This window comes from Pithys albifrons, chromosome 2, assembly GCF_047495875.1.
Source record: "Pithys albifrons albifrons isolate INPA30051 chromosome 2, PitAlb_v1, whole genome shotgun sequence".
In the NCBI taxonomy this organism is placed as follows: Eukaryota; Metazoa; Chordata; class Aves; order Passeriformes; family Thamnophilidae; genus Pithys; species Pithys albifrons.
In genome coordinates, this window is record NC_092459.1 from 789,348 (window position 1) to 814,370 (window position 25,023).

At 43.9% G+C, this 25,023-nt stretch overlaps 1 protein-coding gene across 13 annotated transcripts in view; it reads left to right on the plus strand.

Annotated features, from left to right (window-relative positions):
- The window catches only part of PKHD1 (PKHD1 ciliary IPT domain containing fibrocystin/polyductin), a 274,518-nt gene that overhangs the window by 19,692 nt on the left and 229,803 nt on the right, over nucleotides 1-25,023 (plus strand). For all 13 annotated transcript variants that reach the window (XR_011697094.1, XM_071548173.1, XM_071548172.1 and 10 more), the window contains exons 14-29: nucleotides 732-867; nucleotides 1,700-1,814; nucleotides 3,702-3,977; nucleotides 4,560-4,649; nucleotides 5,253-5,346; nucleotides 5,788-5,930; nucleotides 6,746-6,876; nucleotides 7,906-8,090; nucleotides 8,807-8,945; nucleotides 11,214-11,368; nucleotides 12,945-13,129; nucleotides 14,089-14,211; nucleotides 16,349-16,454; nucleotides 17,374-17,652; nucleotides 21,477-21,607; nucleotides 22,147-22,282. Coding sequence is in view for 12 of the 13 variants with exons in the window: in XM_071548173.1 (XP_071404274.1) it covers nucleotides 732-867; nucleotides 1,700-1,814; nucleotides 3,702-3,977; nucleotides 4,560-4,649; nucleotides 5,253-5,346; nucleotides 5,788-5,930; nucleotides 6,746-6,876; nucleotides 7,906-8,090; nucleotides 8,807-8,945; nucleotides 11,214-11,368; nucleotides 12,945-13,129; nucleotides 14,089-14,211; nucleotides 16,349-16,454; nucleotides 17,374-17,652; nucleotides 21,477-21,607; nucleotides 22,147-22,282 (2,424 nt within the window). In the remaining variant the exon portion in view is untranslated. The remainder of the gene's footprint in view (nucleotides 1-731; nucleotides 868-1,699; nucleotides 1,815-3,701; nucleotides 3,978-4,559; nucleotides 4,650-5,252; nucleotides 5,347-5,787; nucleotides 5,931-6,745; nucleotides 6,877-7,905; nucleotides 8,091-8,806; nucleotides 8,946-11,213; nucleotides 11,369-12,944; nucleotides 13,130-14,088; nucleotides 14,212-16,348; nucleotides 16,455-17,373; nucleotides 17,653-21,476; nucleotides 21,608-22,146; nucleotides 22,283-25,023) is intronic.

Here is a 25,023-nt window from a genome sequence, read left to right on the forward strand (position 1 = left end):
CATCCAAGGAAGATATTTTTTACAGTGACAGTGGTCAAGTGCTGGCAAAGGTTGCCCAGAGAAGTAGTGGCCACATTCCTGGAAACATTCAAGGCCAGTTTGGATAAGCTCTGAGCACCCTGATCTAGTAGGAGATGTTTCTGCTCATTGCAGAGGGGCTGGACTAGATAAACTTTAATGGTCCTTTCCTACTCAAACCATTTGGTGATTCTGTAGCCAGGAAAAACAAGGTGGGCAGCTCAGCCCAACACTTGCAGACAAGTAATGGTGGGAGAAAGGTTGGACTGGTGTGCAGGGCTGTGCAAAATGAGGGAAAACATATGGATAATATTTAGAGGAAGGGCAGCAGACCTAGAGCTACTGCAGAGATTTCTGGGGACTCCACTTGGGTGGAGCATTGCAGTAGGAAATTATTTTGCATAAAATGAGGTTTACCTAGTTTGGACTGTGGGTCACCTCAGTACTTCCTGCTGCAAGAACAGGCATGTGAGCTGGTTGGATGCTCTGCTCTTTGCAGCTTTTTGTTATTTCTGGAGGGGGATTTCAAGGTAGAACAAATTCCCCAAAGCCAGATCTGCATTCTACGTTGACTGCAAAATATCTCACAAACAGAGCCAATTTATTATTAAAATTTTCTCTCTGGCCTTGCCTTCTCCATCACTGATTCCAGCATGTGCTCTGGGATTTCTGCTGGCTGCTGCTGTGAGAGTACTTTTGTTTTAACTTTCTAGGAAACAGAGGGCTTCTCTTTGAAGTCTGGGATGATGCCTCTGATCTGACAGAAGCAGGTCCTGGATACAGGTGGCAGTTTGTACCCAATGCCAGCTCCCCAGTAAGGTTCCTGTCTGGGGCAAAGAAGTCTTTCAGGTACTCAGAGATCTTAGAAAGACATGAAGCCCTGGCAATCACCTTTAGCAGTGTAAGGTGCAGCAAAACCACCTGACAGCTCTTTATAACAGAGCCTCACTGCACAGCTCCTGTAAATCAAAGCAAACCCTTTGCTCTGAGGTCCTTTTGAAGCTTAAAATATGCAGTGAAGTGTTTTATTTTTGCCTCCTATTGCTTTCCCTCAGTATCTCAGCTCTATCTGGCCTAGATATGCTGAAATACCACACACAAAATTGTTGTGGAGGTAAAAAGTGCTCCAGTTTGAGGCTGTTTTAGGTTGGAGCTCTGGCCAGATGTTGGGGGGCATTCTCAGCTGGTTTTGGCAGCTGCAGCACTGGTGGAGTTAATGGATATCAAGTGATTTGCCCCAAGCTATGGACATATTTAAACTGTGTTGATGTCATTGCCTCTTCAGGTAAACCCCTGAAAAACTGTGCAATGGGAATGAATTCTCACATCTTTCTACCACTTCTGTTTTTCTTAGTTGATTTTGAGTATATTTTTTGCTTTTTCCTGCATGTTCAGGGTTAAGACTTTTCTTGAGAAGAAACACACAAAAGAGTGACCACCAACAAGAAACATACTTAGTTTCATGGAGCTGCTTTTTCTTTCTGTTTTTCAAAGTTGTGTGAAGCATAAATGACATTTCATGTGAAACTGGGTCATTTTGTGGTTCCTTCAGTTTTGAAATATATGGGTTTGTTTTGTTGGTCTCTTGGTGTTTCCTTGTTATTTAGTGTGTATATGGGAGTGGGGTGTGAGGTTGTTTTTTTTCTTTTTTGCTATGTTATGGATGTTCTCCTTTTCTTAGTTCCAGGCTCCGTGGATTTTTTGTGGCTCCTGAGACCAACAATTACACCTTCTGGCTTCAGGCAGACAGTCAGGCATCTCTCCACTTAAGTTTGTCCCAAGATCCAGAACATAAGGTATCATTCTGGGTAGAGAAAAATTGAGATCAGGATGAAAATTATTGTAATTAAGGTCATAACAAGTGGGAATTGGCTTATTGGCCCTTATGAATTTATTGCAGAGTGAAATCCATGTGATTATATTTGAATGTTTTACATTGGTCCTCTCACTCAGCACATGAAAAGCTCGTGCTTGCAATCAGAGTCATTGATTGTGCTTTCCAGAAGAATTTTATTTTTTTTTAGTTCAGTAAATTACACTCTCTGCAAGAAGATCTGGAGGTTTGCTGTCTGATTTCCTCACTTTAACTCTTTTTTTGGGTTGTTGTCTTGGTTTGGGATAAGCAACTGCCAACCCCCCCAAGCACAGAGAGAAAAGCCTCCCTCCTAACACCAGGGAAAGGGAGGAAAAGAGAGGGGAAAGGAAAAAAAAACACTTCAAACCACGTTTATACTAAAACTACAGATATTTTCACAGAAAGAAAGAGACAATTAGAAGAGAGTACAAATATTCACTCACACAAGTCTGCAACAACAAGTTCCCCACCTCAACTTCTTAACGAACACACAAATTCTACTGTCGTAACTACACATTACTTAAGAAGAAGCTTATTCCCCAGGGAGACAAACCCAAGCAGAAAGGAGAGACCCAGAACAACACATTTTACTTTCCTGAGGTACCCTGTGAGCCAGTGGTGGGCCTGGTCCTCTCCATCCCCCCTGGGACAGCATCGTGCGTCCTCCCAAGAGGAGGCTGAGAAGCGACTGCCTTAACCACTCCCACACTGGTTCCTACTGCCCTGGAGATGATGTCATAGTGTGGTATGGAATACAAACTTACTGGCTAGAAGAGGTCAGCTGTTGGCTCAGCCCAGCTCAGGTCAGCTGACAGCTTCAGCCTAGTCCAGACTTCAGAGCCCAAATCTAGGCCCACCTGGGTGAACCCATAACAGTTGTTGAAATATTGCCCTCTGAAAACACTGCTCCCTGCCTTTGTGAAGTTGAGAGGATGTTCTAATGGAGGTGTATTCATCTGGGCTATCCTTGAGCCTGAACAGGAGTAGAAAATAAAGACATTTTATCTGTAAAAAATAAAATTAGTACTAGTCTTACTAATGGTAACATACTACATGGAACCATAGAAGGGTTTGGGTTGAAAGGGACCTTAAAGATCATGTTGTTCCTACTCCGTGCCATGGGCAGGGACACCTTCCACTAAAGCAGAGCCTTTTTCAACCTGGCCTTGAACTCTTCCAGAGCAAGGGGGGGGTTGGGCAGCCACATATCAGAAGGCTGTGGACATGGTACTTTCATTTGTGTTTGGGGGACCTGTGGTGTAGAACTCAAGTTAGCCATGAAAAGTTGTTTAGGGAACTGTTATTAGTGCTAGAATGAGACATAAGAGTTATCTTCTTCATGGTATTGAACTTCAAACTCAATGCCTTCTAAATTATGGCTTTTTCCTGTATAATAGGAAGGAATTGGCCAACCACCAATCCACTGCTATTAGTTATAAACAAAAGTCTTGTGTTTGGGTTTTTTGGAGGGGTGGTGTGGTTGTTTTTTGTTTGGTTTGGTTTGAGTTGTGGTAAATGCATTTTGGGACTGGACAAACATCCCTGACTGATTTAATAGCTTCAAACTGGAAGTGAGTAGGTTTAGATTGGATAGTAGGAAAAAAAAAATCTTCCCTATGAGGGTGGTGAGGCCCTGGCACAGGTTGCCCAGAGAAGCTGGGGCTGCCTCATCCCTGGAAGTGTTCAAGGTCAGGTTGGACAGAATTTGGAGCAACCTGGTCAAAGTGAAAGGTGTCCTTGCCCATGGCAAGAGTTTGGAGCTAGATGGTCTTTAAGTTCCCTTCCAACCCAAACCCTTGAGTCTCTGATTTGGTTGTTCTGCACTCAGGTGAGAATAGCTTCTCTCCCTGCTGGCAATTCAGAGTGGTCTGAGAAGTGGGTGAAGAACTGGAGTGAATTTTGGCAGCCAAAATCACAGAAATTTGAGCTGACTGCTGGTTCGAGGTACTACTTGGAAGCACTTCAACATGGAAAGACACCCAGCAATGGGATGAGAGTTGGAGTCCAGATACATAACACATGGCTGAGCCCCCACGTGGTGAACAGCTACCACATTGAGAGACATGAAATTCGGGCTCATGCTTTACATCTTCCAGAAGTGCAGGTCAGTGCTGTTTGCTTGTCCCTGGGAGCTGGACTAGCCCTGGTCAAGATGACATGGAAGGCAGCAAATCCTGTTTGTACAGCTCTCATCAGTGCTAGTTGTGAAAGTGTGTTCCCACCTAATTTTCAGCCTTCTGAGACAGCTGATGGGAAGAGCATCCCAAGCTGCAGTTGTTGAGGTGTTTTACACATATTGGTGTACAGGTTTTTTACACACTGGTGTGTGTATGTTAACCCTTGGGAATGAGGGAATTTTCCCCAGTGATTAAACCCCACAGCTGCAGCACAAGAGCTCTGGGGACTGCTTGTGGCTGTCAGTGTGTCTGCACAGGTCATGTAACCTTTGTGCTCTTGATAATCTAAGAATAGGAACCCAAGGATTGTGTCAACAGAGATCAAGGAGGGCAAGAACAATTCAAGAGTAGCTGAAGTGACTCTTGGGAGGAATTCTTAGTTTATAGATGCTTAAAAAGGCATAATGTTGGCTAAAAAAATCCTCCTCAGTAGAAGATGCCAGGTTTGAAATACGTCTCCTGGAGTTTGTGTCTGTTTTCATCCATTTATTTGCTTCTTGGCTTGACAGATGTTGACTGTGTCTGGCACAGGGTGTTTCAGTATCTCCTGGAATAACACAGTTCACAAAATGATCCCCACAAATGCCACAGCTTTCCAGGTAAGTGCCATTAAACACAGACTTGTGGTCTTCTGCTGGGGTGGAATCGATGCAGATGTGGTACTTGACACATTTGGCCAAGAAGTTGAGATAAATTTTACATGATTTAGGAGTGATTTTTGTTACCAAGGATGTCTCACAGTGGGATTTTTTTGGGATGTTGAGACCTATGTGTATTCTGAACATATCACAGCAACCAGATACCTTGGAATTCCCTTGGAGCAGATCCTTGGACTTCTCTAAGGTGTCAGGTGTGTCGTGTATGGCTCTGGCTCCAGACAGGAGCTCCCATCTCCAATGGTCTTTTGATGCAACAGTTGGTCAGCGACAAAACAACCCTGGGTGATTAGACTGAGAATGTCTCACACCCCTGAAAGGTGTCAGCCATGGAAGTTTACACTCTGTTGAGCTGAATTTTATCCTTTTATTATTTAATATTTTCATTCTTTTAATATTTAGCTACCTGCTAGTTCAGAGCTGCTGTCTCCCTGGTCCCTGGCTAATGAAAAATGGAGTGATGTGTGTGTTGAGGCTCTCTGCTGCAATGGTCCACACATCATTGTACTATGACTGCTTTCCACTTTCTTAATTTCTTTTTTTAAGGTACAAGCAGCAATAGAGGAACTTCTTTCAGTAGGATGTGAAACTGAGCCAACTTCTGCTAAAATCCTCCTTCGTGATGGTTTTGAGAAAGAAGGTAGTGATCCTCTATGTCAAATTGATTGTCAGAATTGGTCTGCTTTCATGACATAAATGTTCTTTACACTTTTAATGATAGCAAATTTACACTTTTAATAGAGGTAAGTAGGTACATTTATGTTTATTGTCTCTTCATTTTGTGCATGTATTAAAAACATGATCAGTGCAATAATCTCAGAGTCAGAATACACTGAGCTGGAAGGAACCCACAAGGGTCATCATCTCCTGGCCTTGCACAGGACAGCCTCAAGAATCACATGTGCCCAAGAGTGTTGTCCAAAATACTTCTTGAATTCTGGCAGGTGAATACTTAGATTAAGACTGACAATTTTTGGATACCTACTTCCTGTATTTTTATGAATCTCTTGACTGTCCTGGTATCTTCTGAATTGTTTTTAAACCTTCCATCTTCTCTTGTTTTTTTTTCCTCCTCTGTCAGATGTGAAGAATGTCACTTTGACAGGACACATTGTCAGTGGAATGGAGCCCTTCTGTGGCAGGTTCAGTGTTCACAGGCCAAGCCAGCTGGTGAAAACCTCCCTGTTGACACTAACAAGATACGACCTTACTGAATATCCACACGTAAGTGGCTGCTCTTAATGAGCAGTTGCACTGGGGACTGAATACTCAGAGTCCAGTCAGCAACTTAAAATCATCTGGTCTGCTTAGAATTCCATCAAATCTACAAAGGGTTGTGTCTTTGGACAGTGTTTATGGACAGAGCAGAGTGTTTTTATTGACTGGGTGGGTGGTTTGAGATCCCTGAGATGTAGATATTGTTTAACACATCTGGCTGCTCTCTGCTTCTGGGAATGCAAGCCTTGCTGAGGGAAAGGAAAAGGTGGAGTGATGTTGGGGAAAGATGGAAGATTCAGGGATGACCACTTACTTCTTGGCAGAAAGAAAAAACTCTTGTTGTCTGGGGTCCATTATAACTCACTTTTCTTCTCATTTTTTTCTACTTTCAATAGGAATTAGGCCTTGATTTCAACTTTGTCACTTTTTCTTTGCCAGCTGGGGGAAGGCAAATAGCCTGGCCCTGGACCCTTCCAGGGATGGAGCAGCCACAGCTTCTCTGGGCAACCTGTGCCAGGGCTTTTCCACCCTCACAGGGAAGAAATTCTTCCTAATATCCAGTTTAAATCAACTCTTTCAATTTGAGGCCATTCCCTTTTCTCCTGTCACTCCCTGCTCTTGTCCAAAGTTCCTCCACAGCTCTCTTGGAACCTCTTTAGTCACTGGAAGGGTTTCTAAGATCTCCCTGGAGTCTTTTCTACTCCAGCCTGAACAACCCAATGTTAAACTGGGTTCCAAACAGGATATTACATCTTCTACATACATCATATAGAAATTACTTGTGTTTTGATTTGTGAGCATTTTATTCCCCATTTTTGCAGGTTTGTTTTGCACATAAAGGCCATATGAGCAACATCCTTCATATCTCTGTGTCCTACACCAATATCTCTTCATGTTCAGTGAAGAGGAACCTCACCTGCCTATGGGACTTCAATGACACTGACTCTCAAAGGTACCCAAACACTCAGAGTTTCCAGAGATTACACTTTCCATAACAAGGAGCTGCACTGGGAAAATGGAGGGAAATTTTCATCTGTGTAGGAACAAATTGTCATTTGTTGACACCCATATCCCTGCAGAGGCAGTCCTGGAATGTGATTCCATATTTTCTGAGTAAATTTCTGTGTTCCTTTTCACATTGGTATCTCACTTTAGTAATGAACAGATAAAGACCTTCTTCTGTTTCTGGTAAACACACCAGAAATTTGCTGAGGACAATAACTCTCCCAGTTTATTTGGCCACAGACAGTGGGTTTTCTGCAGTGATACAGAGATGAATTGATGGTTGTTTTTTTCCCTGGCAGGAATCTCATGAGATCATTGGTACACAAAGTTTTGAAAATAGGTGTAGACTTTGGTTTTCTTTATTCACTTCAAACTCAATGGATAGAAAACATTTGGTAGTAGGTGTAAGTTTTGGGCCAGGCAGACTTAAAAAGATCAGGAGTGTGAGAAGAACTTGGTGGAGAGACCTGGGAGTTTAAGCAATGGTATGATACTCCCAAGCAGCCTGAATTTTGGACTGACCTCCACTGAGGTCACTGATGCTGTTGCAGTATGTTGCCAAAAACAGAGCAGAGAGAGTCACTCTCACATCCCACTCTTGCATTGCAGAAGAGGACCCATAACCAGAGACTTGTGTGGTGTTGAGACACTTGAACTGTGCCTTCCCCATCCCTGGAAGTGTTCAAGGCCAGATTGGACAGGGCTTGGATCAATCTGGTCTTGTGGAAGGTGTCCCTGCCCAGGGCAGGTGTTAGGATGATTTTTAAGGTCTCTTCCAACCAAGCCATTGTGTGATTTAAAGCCTTGTTTCTCACTATGGGGAACTCAACAGAGACATGTAAAGAGTGATCACAAGCTACTGAGTAAGAGTCTTGTGGATGAGTAAATGACAGTGGTAACAACAGTACCTGATGATACCTGGAAGCTTCACAGTCATCTCAAATTCAGTTATTGCCACAACCTTGATGTCTTGCAGCTGGACATTTACCTGCACTGACCTCTGGAAGAGGTGTGTGAATGTCTCCACACTTGTCCAGGACCTCCCTGCCAATTCCCCTCTGTTTGTGCATCAGATAGACTTGCAGAGTGCTGTGATGCAAAAGGAAACTTCTGGGTCATTTTACCTTGATGAAGTCATCATTGCTGACAGAGCTGTTATTGGTAAAGGAATCTATTTCTCTCTCTTCCCTCCCTCCCTCCCTCCCTCCCTCCCTCCCTCCCTCCCTCCCTCCCTCCCTCCCTCCCTCCCTCCCTCCCTCCCTCCCTCCCTCCCTCCCTCCCCCCCTCCCCCCCTCCCCCCCTCCCCCCCTCCCCCCCTCCCCCCCTCCCCCCCTCCCCCCCTCCCCCCCCTCCCCCCCTCCCCCCCTCCCCCCCTCCCCCCCTCCCCCCCTCCCCCCCTCCCTCCCCATATTTCATTAAAATCTATAATGATAAATCTGGATAAAACTTTTTCAAGGGGGATTTCACATCAGGCACAAAAATAATTTTATTGTCTTGATTTTTTTTTTGTGACAGCAGTCAGGAAGGAATTGCTAAATATCAATATTCTTGATTTATTTGAAAATGTGTTTCACAAATGGCACAGACTACCCAGGGCAGTGGTGGAGTCATTATCCCTGTAGGGATTTAAGAGATGTGTAGATGTGGCACTTGGGGACATGGTGTAATGGTGGGCCTGGCACTGGGGGGAGATAATTGGACTCAGTGACCTTAGAGGGCTTTTCTAACCTGAATGATTCTGTTATTCTGTGAACTGTAACTCAACAAAACCAATAAAACCCCCAAGCAGATGCATTCCCAGCCATGACATGACAAGAACGTGGGCATGGTCACTGCTGCTCTCCTTGCTCTAAGGAATGCTTGTGCTCTTCCTTCAGTTTCCCAGAGAGATCCCAAAGCCCCTTGGCCAGGTGGGAGGATAATTGAATCAGTATCTGTGGTGGGGGCTCCTCCCACTTACAACGTGTCCTGGGTGGTGTCTGGCTGTGGTCCAAGTCTGCCCCTTCTCTCCCTAAGGTAAGGACCATGAGTAGATAATCCCAATACTCTGTAATACCTCTGCACTTCCACCAACTTGTCTGGAGCTGATTTCAGCAGGATTCAGTTGCTGAAAAAGAGGTGCTTAAGATGTTTCATCTAACTGGGGGGGTAAGATGTGCATGAACCATGGAGATATGATGTAGGACTAGAAGGAGGTCTAAGCCCTCCTGGAACAGGGGATGAAGGTCAGACAGTTATGCTCCCAAACACCTTTAATGACATTAGGCAATGAAAGCTCACCTGACTTGTCTGTGTTTACTGAGCTGGTTTCCATTCCTCTCAGCAATGAAAGGAATCAGAGCCAGAGGAAAACTAGATCAGAGAGTGCAACATTAAAGAACTGTACTGGCAGAAAATAAGTCCCGTAAAGTTGGATTATATCCAGCTGAGTCAACAAGGACCTGATGGGAATGGAGCCAGGCAAGGGAGAAGTGGGACTGATGCAGCCTCTCCTCTGCAGGAGCCAGCTGTTCACTTGGCTCAGTTCCTTCACTCAAACTGACTTGCCCAGTCACCCACAGAAACCTCCTTTCAGAAGAAGGTGAACCTTAGTCAGCTGTAAATTAATTTGGTTTCTTACCTTGTGCTCTCTTCTTTCAAGCAAAGGCAAAGAAACACGAGTTTTAAGCACTCTAAAGACAGCCAGGAATTTCTTTAAGACATGGTTAAAATCTGAGGAAAATTGGGTCTGGTTCCCAGAGTGACCAAGTCCTTGCCAACTCTAAGGCCCTCTTGAATTCATCTGTTGAGTTTCAGAACTATAGGCAGAGTCAGCACAAAGTAAAACTGATGCAATCCAGTTTATGTCTGAGTTTTCCAAATATAAGAGCTGCAAAGGCCAAGTCTAAGAAGTCATTTGATGTAACAGTTAAAGCCAGTTCAGATCCAGCTGTTTTGTAGAAGTCAACTCAGGCAGCACATCATAGAAGGATTTGATGTGTGAAAGTCTATCCTTGATAATCACATTTAATTGCCTGTCTCAAAAGTTGTATTTAGACATTAACCACCAATATCAAAGGCAAGGATGAGAATACAGGGGGATGTTTGTGATGTTTGATATGTGTAGTCAGAGGTTTAACTAACAGAAAGAGGGGAAATCTTTGCTCCTGTGTGAAGTATTTAAGAAGACTGACCTTGGAATGCTGCACTGATGACCACAATTTAAAATTCAGTTTAGAAAAACTGAGGAAAAAGATTCCATGAGCATCAGTATGGAGCTGAAGAAAATGGAAAGACAAATTTAAGAAGCTCAACCAGTTCAGCTTACAAAATGATTGAGATGGATTGATCACATTAACTCTCCCTAGGGAAAAAATAAAAAATAATAAGCTGGGATTTTCCATGTCACAGATAGAGATATCAGAGAAGCAGAGAATACTGAAGCCAGGAATACTGGGAAGAGGAATCAGCACATGCTTTAAAAATGAGTGGGCTGAGCATTGGCTTTGGAATCTTCAAAACAAAACTGAATCTTTCTCTTACCTAAAAATGGGCCGTGATTTATTCTAATGCAACTCCTGTTCCTGTTGGAACAGGAAATCAGCCAAACTCTGAGGTCCCGGCTGTGCAAAAGTCTCAGTGATCCTTCTGCATTCTCGAAATTTGCACTGAGGAAGCCAGTTGTCATCCAGACGCTGAACCACATGGTGGCATCGTTGTACCACCGAGAGGCTCCTGTTCCTTTGAAAAGGGGATTTTAGAGGCAAAGGAAAATATTGAAAGCTTTAGAAATTAGACTTTGGGTGAACTTGAATTACTCTAACACAGTTGTGGTGTTTGGGCACATAGTTTAGTGATCGACCTTAGAGTTCTTTTCCAAACTTAATGATTCCATGATTCCACAGGATGAAATGTCACTGTTATTCTGGGGAGTTAAGATTTTGATGGACTCGAGGACATCAGAGGGTGAAGGAGGAAAGCTTTTTGCTTAGGTTTTTTTGGATGCTGTCCAGGCTGCCTTGAACTGATCCTTTAGAAACACCAGTACTGGGGTAGGACTTGCTTGTGCTTGGTGGTGTGTAAATTATTTCTTCTGTCATAACTTAAAAAGGTTGTTTTCCACAATTTTCTGTTGTGGGCTGTGCCTCTATAATGTAGGTATAATGTGGGAATATCAAACTTTGTTTGAACTCTGAACATGATTCCCTTGGGTTCTTCATGAGTGCTGCTCCCATAGACATGGGGGTGTCAGTGGTGGGAATCTCAACTGCTGATGCCTTTCTGTGAACCCTCTCTGTCCCACAGAGGTGCAATGCTTGGGGAGGGCTCTAAGGAGTATGGACACCTCTATGTGTCCACGGAGGATGTCAGAGTCAGCCTCACCATCCAGACACTGCAGAAGTCATCCCCACCTCTTGGAGGGACCTTCCACATCCACTTGGCCAATACAGTGATACCAGGTAAGAGAAGATGAAAGCACAAGCCCTGGATTTCCTTTGTAGGAAGCCAAGGGAAGAAGTAGAAGTTATGGATGTCCCACCCCTGGAAGTGCTCAAGGCCAGTTTGGACAGGGTTCTGAGCAACCTGCTCTAGTGGAAGGTGTCGCTCAGTGGAACAAGATGATCTTTAAGGTCCTTTCCAGCCCAAACCACCCTGTGATTCTATGAAAGGACAATATTGGACCTGGACATGCTCAGGGTACAGAATGGCAGGTTAAAACCTTAGTGATATTTGCCAGATCTTTGCATTTGATGTCCTTTAAGACAGAAGTTGGGGGTTACAGACAGGGCAGTGTTTCTAGACAGAGCTGTTACACATATAGCCACTATGAAATATTTGCCTTAATGTTAAAGAACTTTGGATTAGATCCCTAATTTTGCATCCCAAGGTTTCATTATTCAGGTATTCTTCCAGCATGTGTACTTCTGGTGGTCATGTATGACAAGACCTGTGCAGGTTGCCAGGAAATTAATTCCCTTCCAGGACTGACAGGATCAGTAATTGGTTTGAAGATGTCACGAAAGGTTTTGTCCATAGATGGATGACACAGAGGAATTTCCCATCCTTGCACAGTCACACTTGAGATGTGCCAGGTGTCCTCGTGTTTGGTTTAAATAATCAGAGTTTTAAAATGAGAGGGAGCAGGTTAATGTGAGCAAGGCCAGAGATAAAGCTCTTGACTGAGGATCTGGTGACTGCAACTCAGTTATCAAGTCAACTAAACAAAAGAGTAAAATGCAGCCATAGAATATTTGTTGAAATAACTTTCCTTCATGTTGTTACTTTACAATTTTCCTCTAGTAACTGCAGGAATGCTCTGCTTTGAATGCAATCTTTGAAAAATGTATTCCATGCCTCTTGCCCTGTTTCCAGGTCTTGTACTTTCCCCTCTTTCTCATAAACTGGATTAGAGATTTTATTGTATCTGCAGCTTTGAATGGCTGTGGGGATTTCTGTCAAAAGGCATAAAACATCATTTGCATTTATTTGGGATTGCACTCCACAAAACCTTCTTACAAACTGCCCCTCTCCACACCCATCTCAGATGGGAGGTTTACGACCTTTCTATTTTGAAGGAAAATTACTCACATACTGAAATTTCATCTGTCCCTATGATGTCAAAATATTAAAGTTTCTGATGACTCCAACTGGAGAGGCTTCTATGGTTTTCTAGATCTTCAGAATAGATACAAGGAAGAAGTTTTCTCTGAATTGGGTGGTGAGGCACTGACACAGGTTGTCCATCCCTGGAAACATTTGAGGTCAGATTGGATGCAACCTGATCTGATTTTCATTGTAGGGATTGGATTAGATGATTTAAGGTCCAACACAAACTAGTCTATGATTCTATTTTATATTTCTATGATCCTTTGGCATTTAGGGTCCAATACTTTTTGCTCTTCTGCTTTTTGGCAGTGGCAGAGTTTTGAACCACAACAGCCTTGCACTAACAATGAAACACCTTTCTTTTCCAGGAGCAGGCAGGTGTGCTCTTCTGGGGATGATGATATCCACTGTTTCTAATGTCTTTTGCAGATGTTTCAGTGCACATCTCCTCCCACCATCTCCACAAGCTCTTGCAGGACAATGTAGACAACTTTACAGCTCCCTATTTCAACGGCAGTGACTTCATCGTGACCAAAGACTTGAACTCGTGCTATGAAAGGGTCTGGACACTGACTTGGAAAAAAGCAACTGGGGACTTGCCCAATGTTCTCAGTGTACAGTAACTTCTTTTACTGACTCCCACTTGGAACTCCACTCAATGTCTTTGGCTTTGGTTGATTCACTGTCCCAATGGTTGTTTTCATAAAGACATTTAGGCAATCTTCTTATTTGGAACAGCAAATTCCAGATTAGATGATTAAAAAAACAGTTGCAGGAAAACAAATTACATCTTCATAGTCTATACTTGAAAACAAGGAGGTTAAAGTGTAATTTCTAGGCTTTGTTGTAGTTCTGCATGATAAAGGGTCTGCTGTACTGAAATGAAACCTATTACATTGACACTAATGTTTCAGTGCAGTAACTGAAGCTCATCACAGACTTGTGGCATCATTTATTGGCCAAGTGTGTCTCTTTCTGAGCACTATTCTGCATGGCTTCATATCTGGTTCTTATAAGTCTCAGATGAGGGTTCAGTTTACACTCTCCCATCCCAAGACTTGTCACGTTAGTTTTGCTTCAAGTAGAAAGATCTTTTTGAATAAGGGCTTGGACTGAGCTTCTTCCTCTCTCCAAAGGAAAACTATTTCTTCGTATATTCTAAAAGTTATTCTCATCAAATCAGTGAGTTCCTGTGCTCAAGACTGGCCTGGAGGGTGATGGAAGTTTGAGTTACACATTCAGCTGTAGCACAGGCCCTTGTTTCACTCAAAGGCACATTTTGGAGAAGCTCTTTCCATGCCTGATTCCAAATGATATTATTATTATGTATTAGAAGTTTATTTACAAACCTGGCTCCTCAGTTTGCAGTTTCTTTGCCCATGAGGTGAAGGCAGGAACAGAGAGGTGCTGTGAAGTTTTGGGTAATGAAGATTTAGACCTGGAGATCTGAATCATGGACAAAGCTTTAGAAGAAGTATCCAGGAGTTATTTGCCACCTTGCACTGATTCTGTTTTGATTTAAAATCACAGGAGAGAAAAGGATGAGAAACTCAAATTCCTTGTTCTTTGCCAGGTCTCTGCCAAAAACCTCACTGGTCTGAAGGCAACTGTTTTTACTCGTGTGGTTTATGATGGAGGTGTGTTTATTGGACCAGTATTTGGGGACATGCTTGCTACCCTCAACAACCAAACACAGGTGAGTTGATGTGCTGTCATTCTTCCTACTGATTCAGCTGCATTGTGTAGATCCAGAAGTCTCACAGGTATTTGGGTACTTTGTTCTGCCACCAACTCCTTTCAGAAATCTGATGTTCTGTGCCATAAATTGCTCAGATTCTGCTGCCTGTTATGTGCAGCAGGACTTTCCTCCAAGAGCTATTGCAGGTGGAGAGAATGGTGATCATGAGTGATGGAAGATAATTTGTTTATTTTGAGGTAGTGACAAGGGATAATGACCTTTGCACTCCCACTTGTTATGGGTTTAGGCAGGTGGGCCTAAACTTAGGTTTTAAAGTTCAGCTAGGCCTAGGATTGTCAGCTGATTTAAGCTGGGCTGAGCCAGCTCACAGCTGACTTCTTTCAGCCAATAATCTTGTATTCCATACCATACTACATCATCTCAAAGGGTGTAAAATCCAGTGTGTGGGAGTGGCTTGGTCAGTTCCATCATGGCTGCACTAAGAGGAGGACATCCAGCAGCTCCTCTACTATGCTGGGCCCTGCTCCTGTTGCCTCTGCTTGCATTTTGTTTGCATTCAGAGAAGTAGAAATATTTTGTTGTTATACTTTCTCTTTCTTGCTGAGTGTCTTTTGGAGTGCTTATGAATTTAGAGTAATGGGCTTTGTATTAATTGGGGAGTGGGAAATTATTCCTTGTTATATATGCATAACTGGTGTAAGTGTGTGTTATATTGTAGCATCCTCCTAATTTTCTCTTCTCTGTATAAATACATGTAGTTAGTTTCAGCATAAACCTGGTTTTGAGGGTTTTTCTTTTCTCTCCCTCTTTTTTTTTCCCCTTGGCTGGTCGGGGGGAGGAGGAACCCTTTTCACCCTGTCCTGGACAGTTGGTGTTTTGCCAGCTCAGCCCAGGACACCACTCTTGATGGGTCCTGTGGTGCTGCCCATCAAACTGGGAATGCCACTGTTCATCTCCAGCATTCCTGCTGTTACATGGAAAAATAAATGAGCTGGTGGCTCTGGTACTTATCCATGAGTTAGGCAAGTCCCTCAGCCTCTATGGATCTCAGTTCTTCACGTGTGAGAAGGGAATAAGGAGACCTTCCTGGCTGAATGAGTCCTCACTCTGGCCTGCTGGATGGAGACCTGTGTTCCCAGCTGTGCTCTCAGTTGTTGCAGAGCAGTGGGTGTTGCTGGCTTTGCTTCCAGCAAAGGCTGCCAGGCACTGTGGCAATCACAGGGTGATGCTGGATCTGCTCAAAGCCCAGCTGTGCAGCATTTGGGGCTGGGTCATCCTGCTTTTTTGATAAGCCTGTTCTCCAAACGTAAGGACTGCTCTTCCTCCAGTGACTCAGCCACCTATGATATCTTTTCCATCTGTGCTGCAGATAAACCCTCAAATAGCCCAAGGGAAACAAGACAGGCAGCTAATTTTTGAAGCTTTATTCTGTATTGTTGCTAGCACAAGAATAAAAATGTACCTCTAATTGTGTCTCTATTCAGTCAGAGTACTTTGCAAGTCTGTGCTCCTTGCATTTCTTTCACACAGCTTTTGCTTTTTGTAGGCATTGATGTACTCTCCTGGCACACCCTTGGTACTTGGAGAGAGATAAAGAGAGGGTTTGTGTTGACTTCTCTGAGACAGTAAGATCTCAGATGCTGCTTGATATCTCATTTAGATATTCAAGGTCACAGCCCAGCTTTTTTCAGGGCAAAAAATAAAATTGAGGCTGTATTTTGAAGAGACACATTGTGGGATTCATTTAATTAGTCTTACAGGGTGTTCTAAGCATAATAAACTTCTTCCCAAGGCGAAGTGGGAAGAGCTGGGGAAAGGCAAGCAGGGTTGTCAATGGATGACTATTAGAACAGGTGGTGTGAGGAGCTGTGGGTCTCAGCAAGGTGCAAGATAAAATCCCACACACATAAAGGCTGTAGTGTCCAAAGTTCTGATCTGCTTTGCCTTGGATGACCCTAATAAGCTTTGTAAATTAAATTTGTAATGAGGCTGCAGCAGGATGAACAGCTCAGTTCAGGCACAGAGTCCTCTTGGTAGCCCACTGTGGTTACCAGCACCTACTAGGTAGTTGTGACCCTAAAAAACACCCCTGTTTCCTTCCCAGCTTTACAGTAACCCTCTTCTCTCTCTCCAGGTGGTGGTGGTGGTGAATGATGTCCTTTCAAACTGTTCTGGCTCATGCTCTTTCCAGTTCAGCCAGGAACTGACACCTGTAGTCAATGATGTGAAGTATTTATCAGGTAATGGAGCTTTATTTCTGAACAAAATGGCAAACCCCCCACTATTTTGTGAAAAAGATCTGCTAGATGATGATGGTTTCATGTGTATGTGTATGTTTTTGGAAATTTATGCTTTTATGGAAACTGCACTTTTACTGGGTTACTTCTGTTCAGCTCAATTTCCAGGCATGTTAAACATGTACAAGTGTGTCCAGAGAAGGGCAGTGGAGCTGGGGAGGGATCTGGAGCACAAGTCCTATGAGGAGTGGCTGAGAGAGCTGGGGGCATTCAGCCTGGAGAAAAGGAAGCTCAAGGGAGACCCATGGCTCCCTACAACTCCCTGACAGCAGGTGTAGCCAGGTGTGGGTCAGTCTCTTCTTTCAGTTAAAAAGCAATAGGATGAGAGGAGATGGCCTCAAGTTGCATTAGAAGAGGTTTAAACTGGATATTTTGAAAAATTTGTTCACTGAAAGGGTGGTCAAGCAGTGGGACAGGTTGCCCAGGGAAGTGGTAGAGACACCCTCCCTCAAAGTGGTCAAAAGGTGTGTGGATGTGGCATATGGGGACATGGTTCAGTAGTGGACACAGAGGTGCTGGATTCACAGTTGGACTCAATGAACTTAGTGGTCTTTTCCAGCCTTAATTATTCTGTGATTCTATGGTAGAGACATAAAGGGGGAAGAAACAGTGACAGGGTTGGTGTTTAAAGGAAAAGGCAGTTCTTGGCTCAAGTTGTTTGTAGTAAAATTTAAGGAAATGTGTAATAGCTGGACAGGGACAGGCAGGAACTGGCATTATGTGGGGAATGAGAGATCAACAGTGGTGCAGGTTTTAGCATGTCCTGGTGAAGCTAGTAAGAATTTCTAACTGTTGGTTGAAAGTAAACAATGGGCATTGCTACACCAAAATTCATGCATCATCTTGTTGATTGTTCCTTCAGATGGTGGGCCCCTGGCCACAGTGGTTATCAGGGGTTATGGCTTCACTGAAGAGGAGCCAGCCCTGCAGGTGGAGGTGAACAGCATGACCTGCCATGTCACAGCATTAAATCAAACTGAGGTGGTTTGCCAGGTGGAGAGGCTGCCAGTGGGAATCTACCAGCTGATACTTCTGGTGAGGCCTTATGGATTTGCACTCAATGGCAGCACAGGAGAGGGAATCTTCCTGAGAGTGGAGCCACAGTTGGTTGCCATCGAACCTCCTACGACCTCAGAGATTGGTAGGTTTGAACTCCAGATTGGTTCTAAGGGGCCATCTGATTCCTTCTTCTGCTTTTCCATGGTATGTTTGGTTCTTCTGGATTTTCACGACCAAGGTCTTCACCAAGCCTGCCAGAGCTCAAGAACCTTTTGGATGATACTCTCAGGCACACGATGTGACTCCTGGGGATGGTCCTGTGCAGGCCTAAGGGTTGGACTTGATGATCCTTGTGGGTCCCTTCCAACTCAGCATATTCTGTGATGAAAAAGACATACTATGGCTGGACACACTGGGTATACCACAAAGCACAGGGGGAAGTTACTCAGAGTGAAAGACTTCCCTTGGTTCTTTGTGCAGGCAACGAGCTTCCCAATTAATTATGGGAATTGTAATTTCATGTGCACATATAGTCATTCCAGCAAATCATGTGGGTGTTGGTGTTTCACACTCATCCTCCCACATCCATTTGACATGGAGCTTTGTAGTATTTGAATGAATCTGGTCTCATTAGACCAGGTTAATGGTTGGGCTTGATCTTAGGAGTTTTTTCCAAGCTAATTCTGTGATTCTATAACTGTGAAATGGCTGAACTTGGGTTATCCCAGTCCCGCTGAAGTGAATTCATACTCTGAGGAAAATGGGAAACTTGCTTATGTTTAGATATAAAACAGAAACCTAGAGAAGCTCAAGCTAAACTGAACCTCTTTCTATTCCCATTACCTCTACTGTCTTTGAAACAAAGAGGAAATAAAGGGTGATATGTTCCATAATTGAAGACTGGAGGTGGAGAGGTTTTTCACAGGACTCTGGAGACAAGGACAGTACAACTCTCTCACGTGCCCTACATGTGACACAGATTGAAATTCAAGCAAGGTGCCCAGACAATCATGGCTAAGCCAAAACATTCTTCAGATAACCAACCTTTCTTTTTTTTTCTTTTTTTTGGGAGGGGAGAGGGTGGGGGGAACGGGGCGGGGAAGAGTCTTGCCACATCTGGGCTGTGCAGGAAGCTCAGTCTCAGCTTATCATTCCTTTTCAAGCAGCAAGGAATGCAACTACAGACAACATGGCCTACTCTGACAGTAAAGGCTGTGCAGATTTTTTTTTATATTGTTTTCCAATCATGATTCTTTGAGATCATGGTATCAAACACCACTGAGAGCAGGACTACTGGCCTAGGAGCAGCAGGAAGCCACGTGGCTTGACGAATGGATTGTGCCATGCTTAGCTACCTCAGAGCAGGCAGGGAAAGGGAATGATGATCTGTAATCCTCTCCTCTCCATGGATGAGCCATGGGCTGGACTTGGAATAATGTAGGGTTCCTAATCTAGAAGTTATGGCCACCTCTTTTTTATTTTTGGGTGGGATTTTTTGGGATGCATAGGAAGGAAGTTCTTGTAATCCTTTTATTAATTTTTTTTCTCTGATGGGAAGGTCATATAACATGCTAAGGTTAAGGCTTATTTTTGATTCACAGAAAGCCCAAACCCACAAAAATCAAAAACCTCCAAAAATCTCTAAAAGAAATCCAGAAATGGCAGGTTTTAGTGCCCAGGCCTTGCTTCCATTTCCTTTGCTGGTAATCCAGTTCTTCTCCCAATTACATTGATCTGTCACCCATTAAAAAGAAGGCAAGTGTAATGTTATCTTACATTACATGAGCCTGCAATGTTTATAATTGGAAAGAATTACAGCTTCCATCTGTGTTTTTAATTTCTTCCATTGAAAATACCTCTCTTCAATCTCATCATAAAGAGCACACAGACAATATTTCACTCCATACAGATATAATGTAGATATCAAAACTTAAGAGTCTTGACACAGCACGCATGGATTCTACACTCTAAACCTGAAGCTCCTTATCTGACAACTCCCTCATTAGACAAGTGGCTTCAGTTTTCACTTGCTCTTTCTGACTCTGCAAATTTAATGTACAGGATGGGAAGGCAAGAAACACCTTGTACTTTGCTGCATCAGCTCCCTGTTGTCAAAGTATCCCTGGTGTCAGTGGAGCCGTGCTGGGAGAGCCCCATGACATAACTCTAAAAGCATGGAATGCCTTTCTAAAGATACTCCCACCTTCCAGTGAATAGGAGGAGCTTGCTGTTAACGTATCCAGTTGCTGTTATTTGCATGGTTTTCTGCCAGCCAGGGAAACTTAGGAAGGTTAAACTTCTAAAATTCGCTGGTGGTTTAAAGAATTAACAGGAGAAAATACTTTGAGGAAAATGTAGAAGGGACTTGCCCTCCCTGCCATCCCATCCCGTCAGATCTCGGAAGCTCAGCAGGGTCAGCCCCAGATTAGTACTTGGATGGGAGACCTCCTGGGAAATGCCGGGTGCTGTAGGTTCTAGTCCTGAGGACTTCACTGGCACTGTCCAAGCTCGCTCGGCCATGGCAGATGAACCTCAGGACTGAAACGGTGGGGCCAGTTCTGCGCACGCTGAGCCTCACCTGAAATCCACTGCGCAGGCTGGAAGGGCCCACCCACGTGGGGACAGCCCTGCCCAAATCTGCGCAGGCTGGAAGGGCACACCCAGGTGGGGACAGCCCTGCCCAAATCTGCGCAGGCTGGAAGGGCATGTGGGGACAGCCCTGCCCAAATCTGCGCAGGCTGGAAGGGCACACCCAGGTGGGGACAGCCCTGCCCAAATCTGCGCAGGCTGGAAGGGCACGGGCACGTGGGGACAGCCCTGCCCAAATCTGCGCAGGCTGGAAGGGCACAGCCACGTGGGGACAGCCCTGCCCAAATCTGCGCAGGCTGGAAGGGCACACCCAGGTGGGGACAGCCCTGCCCAAATCTGCGCAGGCTGGAAGGGCACACCCAGGTGGGGACAGCCCTGCCCAAATCTGCGATCACAAAGCTGAGCCACACACACTTTAGCATAGAAAATTCTTGGCATTGTGAGGGAAAAGAATCATAAAATCTCATTTGGTTTATATTATAGCCATGCTAATTAATACAAATAAGCACTGCATTAATAAAGCTCCTGTCTGAGCAGTCTGTCCAGCCATAGTCCTAAAACTCTGCAGTGCTGAAAACCAGGGCAAACAGCTGTAAAACTGAGGCAAAATTCCTTGTATTTTTAAATTTGCCTCTGAACTTCATCAAAAAACAAAGTCCACTCTAGAATTCTCATTCATGTCCATTCCTGTTTCTCTTTGAAATAACCCTGAATCTTCCAGTCACTTGGAAAAGCAAAGGGGCACCTCAGCTGTTTACACTGGAATAGGATGCTGAGAAAAGATCAAGCCCAAGTCTGGCTTGTGCTGGGCATGATCCTGCATGTGGTGGAAGAGGCTTAGCTCTGGCCCGAGGGAGAGCTGAGTTTGCTTCAGCACTTCATGGAATCGAGCCCTCTGTGATTTTCCTCACAACTCTGAGTCTCGAGCCCTGCCAAGACCCCTTTCTAGCCTGTTTCCTAGACACAGGCTCCAGGCTTTTCTGACCGCGGGGGCCTGGCAGCCGCTTGAACTGGGGAAGCACCTGCTGCGTTAAGCTCATTTGCCATTCTTAGTGCTCGTTACTTCCTCCCCTGTTTTATTCTTGGGCTGAGGATCTGTCTAAGAGTGAGATCACAGGCCAGGGCTTGTTGGTTTAAATAACTATGGCATTAAAAAATAAACTGAGAAACAATCTCAGTCGTCCTGTATCATGGAGAAGAATCCAAATAAAAGGCAAGAAGGATCTCTGGTGAAAGAGAAGAAACCAGACACAGCAAGGTGGAACAGATCATCTTCTGATCAACTGACAGGCTGTTGTAGTCATCCATAAAGAATCCTTTGCATATAAAAACATCCTACATATTGGATGTAATGGAATAATTCTTTGTTTGTTTTAGGAGGACTGAGAGTGGCTCTAAGGGGGAGTAATCTGGAAGGGGTAAATGTGGTATTGTTTGGATCTCAGCCTTGCCCAATTTTGGAGGATGGCAGAAATTCAACAAGAATTGACTGTAAAGTTCCTTCTCGGGTAAGAAACTACATTTTTTGGAGAACAGTCATCAGCCCACAGGCCTTTCTGTGTTTTCTTGGCCTGAGCTACAGTAGGAAAGGGCAAACCGTAGCCCCTCAGCCAAGTCTTGGCTGTGGGACAGTTTATTGTGGAGTCCATCTAGAGATTAGACCAGTTTAATTAAAAACAGATTATTAGGTGAGTTATGAAAACCAGTAAAAGACCAAACAACTCTTAAATTTGTTAAGGATATTGCAAATTAAAAACTGCAAAGTCTGAGGTTTTATTTACGAGTTTAATTTATTAGTAGGGACGTAGCAAATCCAAATCTGCATAGTCTGGGATAGTTTTAAGTTTCTAACTCTCCACAGATCATCATCTAAAGTCAGCATAACTGTACACATTGAAGTAGAGTTTGGTGTATATGCAAGTTTCATGAGTGCCATGTACCTGACTCAGTAAGCATGGGAGATGCAGGAATATAGGAAATAACTGTTATATTTTATTTTTAATTGGTGCATTCTTATGCCTGACATTTTCTTCATTTCCCTTTCTAGGGGACAGGAGATGCTGCTGTGCACGTGTCACTGATTTCTGGGTACCAGGCAACAACAGTAACCAGCCTGTTCCAGTATGATCCCTCCTTAAACCCCACTGTTGTATCCCTGAGTAGGAACAGAAGTGGCATAGCAGGTGAAAAGGCTCCTGATGTATATTGGGAATCATCTGGAGAAGTGTTGTCATTACTCATGGTGGGGGGATAGAGGGAATTTAGGTTTATGAAGTTCCATCTGACATGGTTTTTTTTGTTGTTTTCTTTTGACTTGTAGTTCCCATGTTTCCTGCTTGTCCTGGAGAGGCCTAATTGTTTTTAATTGGTTTTATTCTGACATACATGGGGGAATGAGTTGCTTATCTTAGGCCAGTATGGATTATGTCCACAGGGTGTCAGATGTGATACACTCCTCCTTTTGTGCCATGTTTCTCTAACTCTTCTCTGAAATTTCCCCACCTCTTCATCCTTGGTAACAGGTTCAGCCACGATGAAATAAATGTGCTCTCTTCTCCAGGATCCCAAAGAGCTGACCATAAAGAGCATCATGTGTATTTTAGGCTGCTGAAAGCAGAGGAAAGGCAATGCTTGTCTTTCTAGTCCCCATTTCCAAGCCAAACTTTTCCTTACAGTTTGAGCTTGTGATCTGTTCCTTTAGACTATAAGCAGTTCTCATGGACTTTGTGGGGACAAAATCCTAAATAATGTTATGAGGTGTTTATCATTCCTGTCTTTTGAAAGTTTCTGTTTGGGATATTCTTTGCTCATTTCCCTCCTTTTTTTTCTCCCCAGTATCTTGACTGGGTGCAGGAAACAGAAAGCATTAATGGCAAATGATGTCCACTTACAGGCAAGGAGAAGGTTTAGTACATTTCTGTGTCAACCAAATACCAGTTTCTTAGTATCTGAGAGACAAAGGAAGATTGGAAGACAGAAATATCCCTGCTTTCCCTACCCATCCTACCCCCATTCCTCCCAGAATGCAATCAGCTGACTTCTTTTTTTCCTCTTCTCCTCTGTTTTTACCACCTCTCCAGTGCACACCTTAAAGCTTCTCCCAGCTCCCAAGTTGGGTTGGGCTTGGTGGGGATTTATGGAGTTTCGTGACTGCCAGTGCCAAAATGTGCTTCTTGTGCACTCCCAGCATTTCTGTTCCATTCCCCAAATGCCCTTGTCATTTTCTATTACTCCAGAATGCATAAATAAGAGAAAATGTCCTTTATCACCTGGATATTATTCCGATCCCCCTGCACCAAGGGGAGGCTTTTCTCGCCGCGGGCAGCCCAGGTGCAAGGAATTCCTTAATGTTCTATTGTCTTGTGAGCAGAGCTGGGGCTGAGTTCAATCTCCTGTTCAAAACCTCCACGGCTTTGTCTTTTAATATAATTTTCCTCCCATCTAATAAAAAGAATAAATAAATTACACTGATGCCTTCCAGGCATCTGGGATTAAGCTGACAATTGACCAAGAGTCCAAAGAGTTCATGTTATTAACATATTCAACTTTGCAGCTTTCAAACTTTATTTGACTCTTTGTGAAAGCAGAATTGAAAAGCTTCAAGATGTGCTTAGAGGAGCAGGTGGATGAGGGGAGTTTTGTACAGGCTCTCTTGCTTCATGAAAGCTTTTTCCTCCCTCCTTTATCCCTTCAGGAGAGATAAGAGGATGAGATTCACCTCCTAAACACGTCTCTGTGCTTGTTGTTTAGATGCCTTGCATGGTGAGTGAAGAGAAATAGATGGTTCTGTGGTGGGATTCACCACACGTGTTTTACATGTCTTTTTGACAATAAGATGAATCAAGCCATAAAGGCTGTCTTGCTCTCCACTGACCATAGATACAAATATCAGTGAAAATGGCTCAATTTGGACTAATGGATACCACCCACATTTTTTAAAACTATTTCAGGAGGAATTTTGGTTATGAAATTCTCTACTGCCCTTTTTATTTCTATTATTGCACTGTGCACAAATAAAGGAAAGTATCCTCTTTCATCTGAATATAGCTTGGCTTAGAAGAGTTTAAATGGGGGAGAGAGACTTGTTTCCTGCAAACAAGGTGCTTTGAGCAGTTTTTTCTTCCCAGTAGCTGGTACGGGGCCATGGTTGGGGTTTGTGCTGGAAATGGTGTTGGTAACACGGGTATGTTTTGGTTATTGCTGAGCAATGCTTAATACACAGTCGAGGAGTTTTCTGCTCCTCATCCCACCCCAGCAGCAAATGAGCTGAGGGTGCACAAGGAGTTGGGAAGGGGACACTGTCAGGAGAGCTGTCCCCAGCTGACTCAAGGAATATTCCAGACCAGATGGCATCATGCTCAGCAATAAAACATGGGGAAAGAAGAAGGAAGAGGGGGATGTTCGGAGTGATGGTGTTTGACTTCCCAAGTCACCATTACATGTGATGAATTCCTGCTTTCCTGGGGATGGCTGTCCATGGGAAGTGGTGAATCAATACCTTGTTTGGCTTTGCACACGTGGCTTTTGCTTTTCCCATGAAACTGTCTCTACCCATGAATTTGCTCCTTTTTACTCTTCCAATTCTCTCCCCATCTCACTGCAGGGGAGGGAGTGAGTGACTCTGTGGGGCTGAGATGCTGAGGGGGGTTAAACCACAAGAGGCACACATGTGACCATCTGATTTTAGGTGTACCCAAACAATTTTTCATTTTACTGTGGGAGGCTCCTGTTAAGGTCAGGCCATCTCCATAGGGCATAAAAATGTGATCTGGATCATTTGTCAAGGATTTGGGAAAAAACCCCAGAACTACTCAGATGCAGTTTATGTTTTTTAAAAAGACAGGATTTGGGTTTTATTCTGCTCAGGTATTTATGAGATAGACATTTATGGAAGGGTCCATGGATCCATCCTGAGTATGTAGCA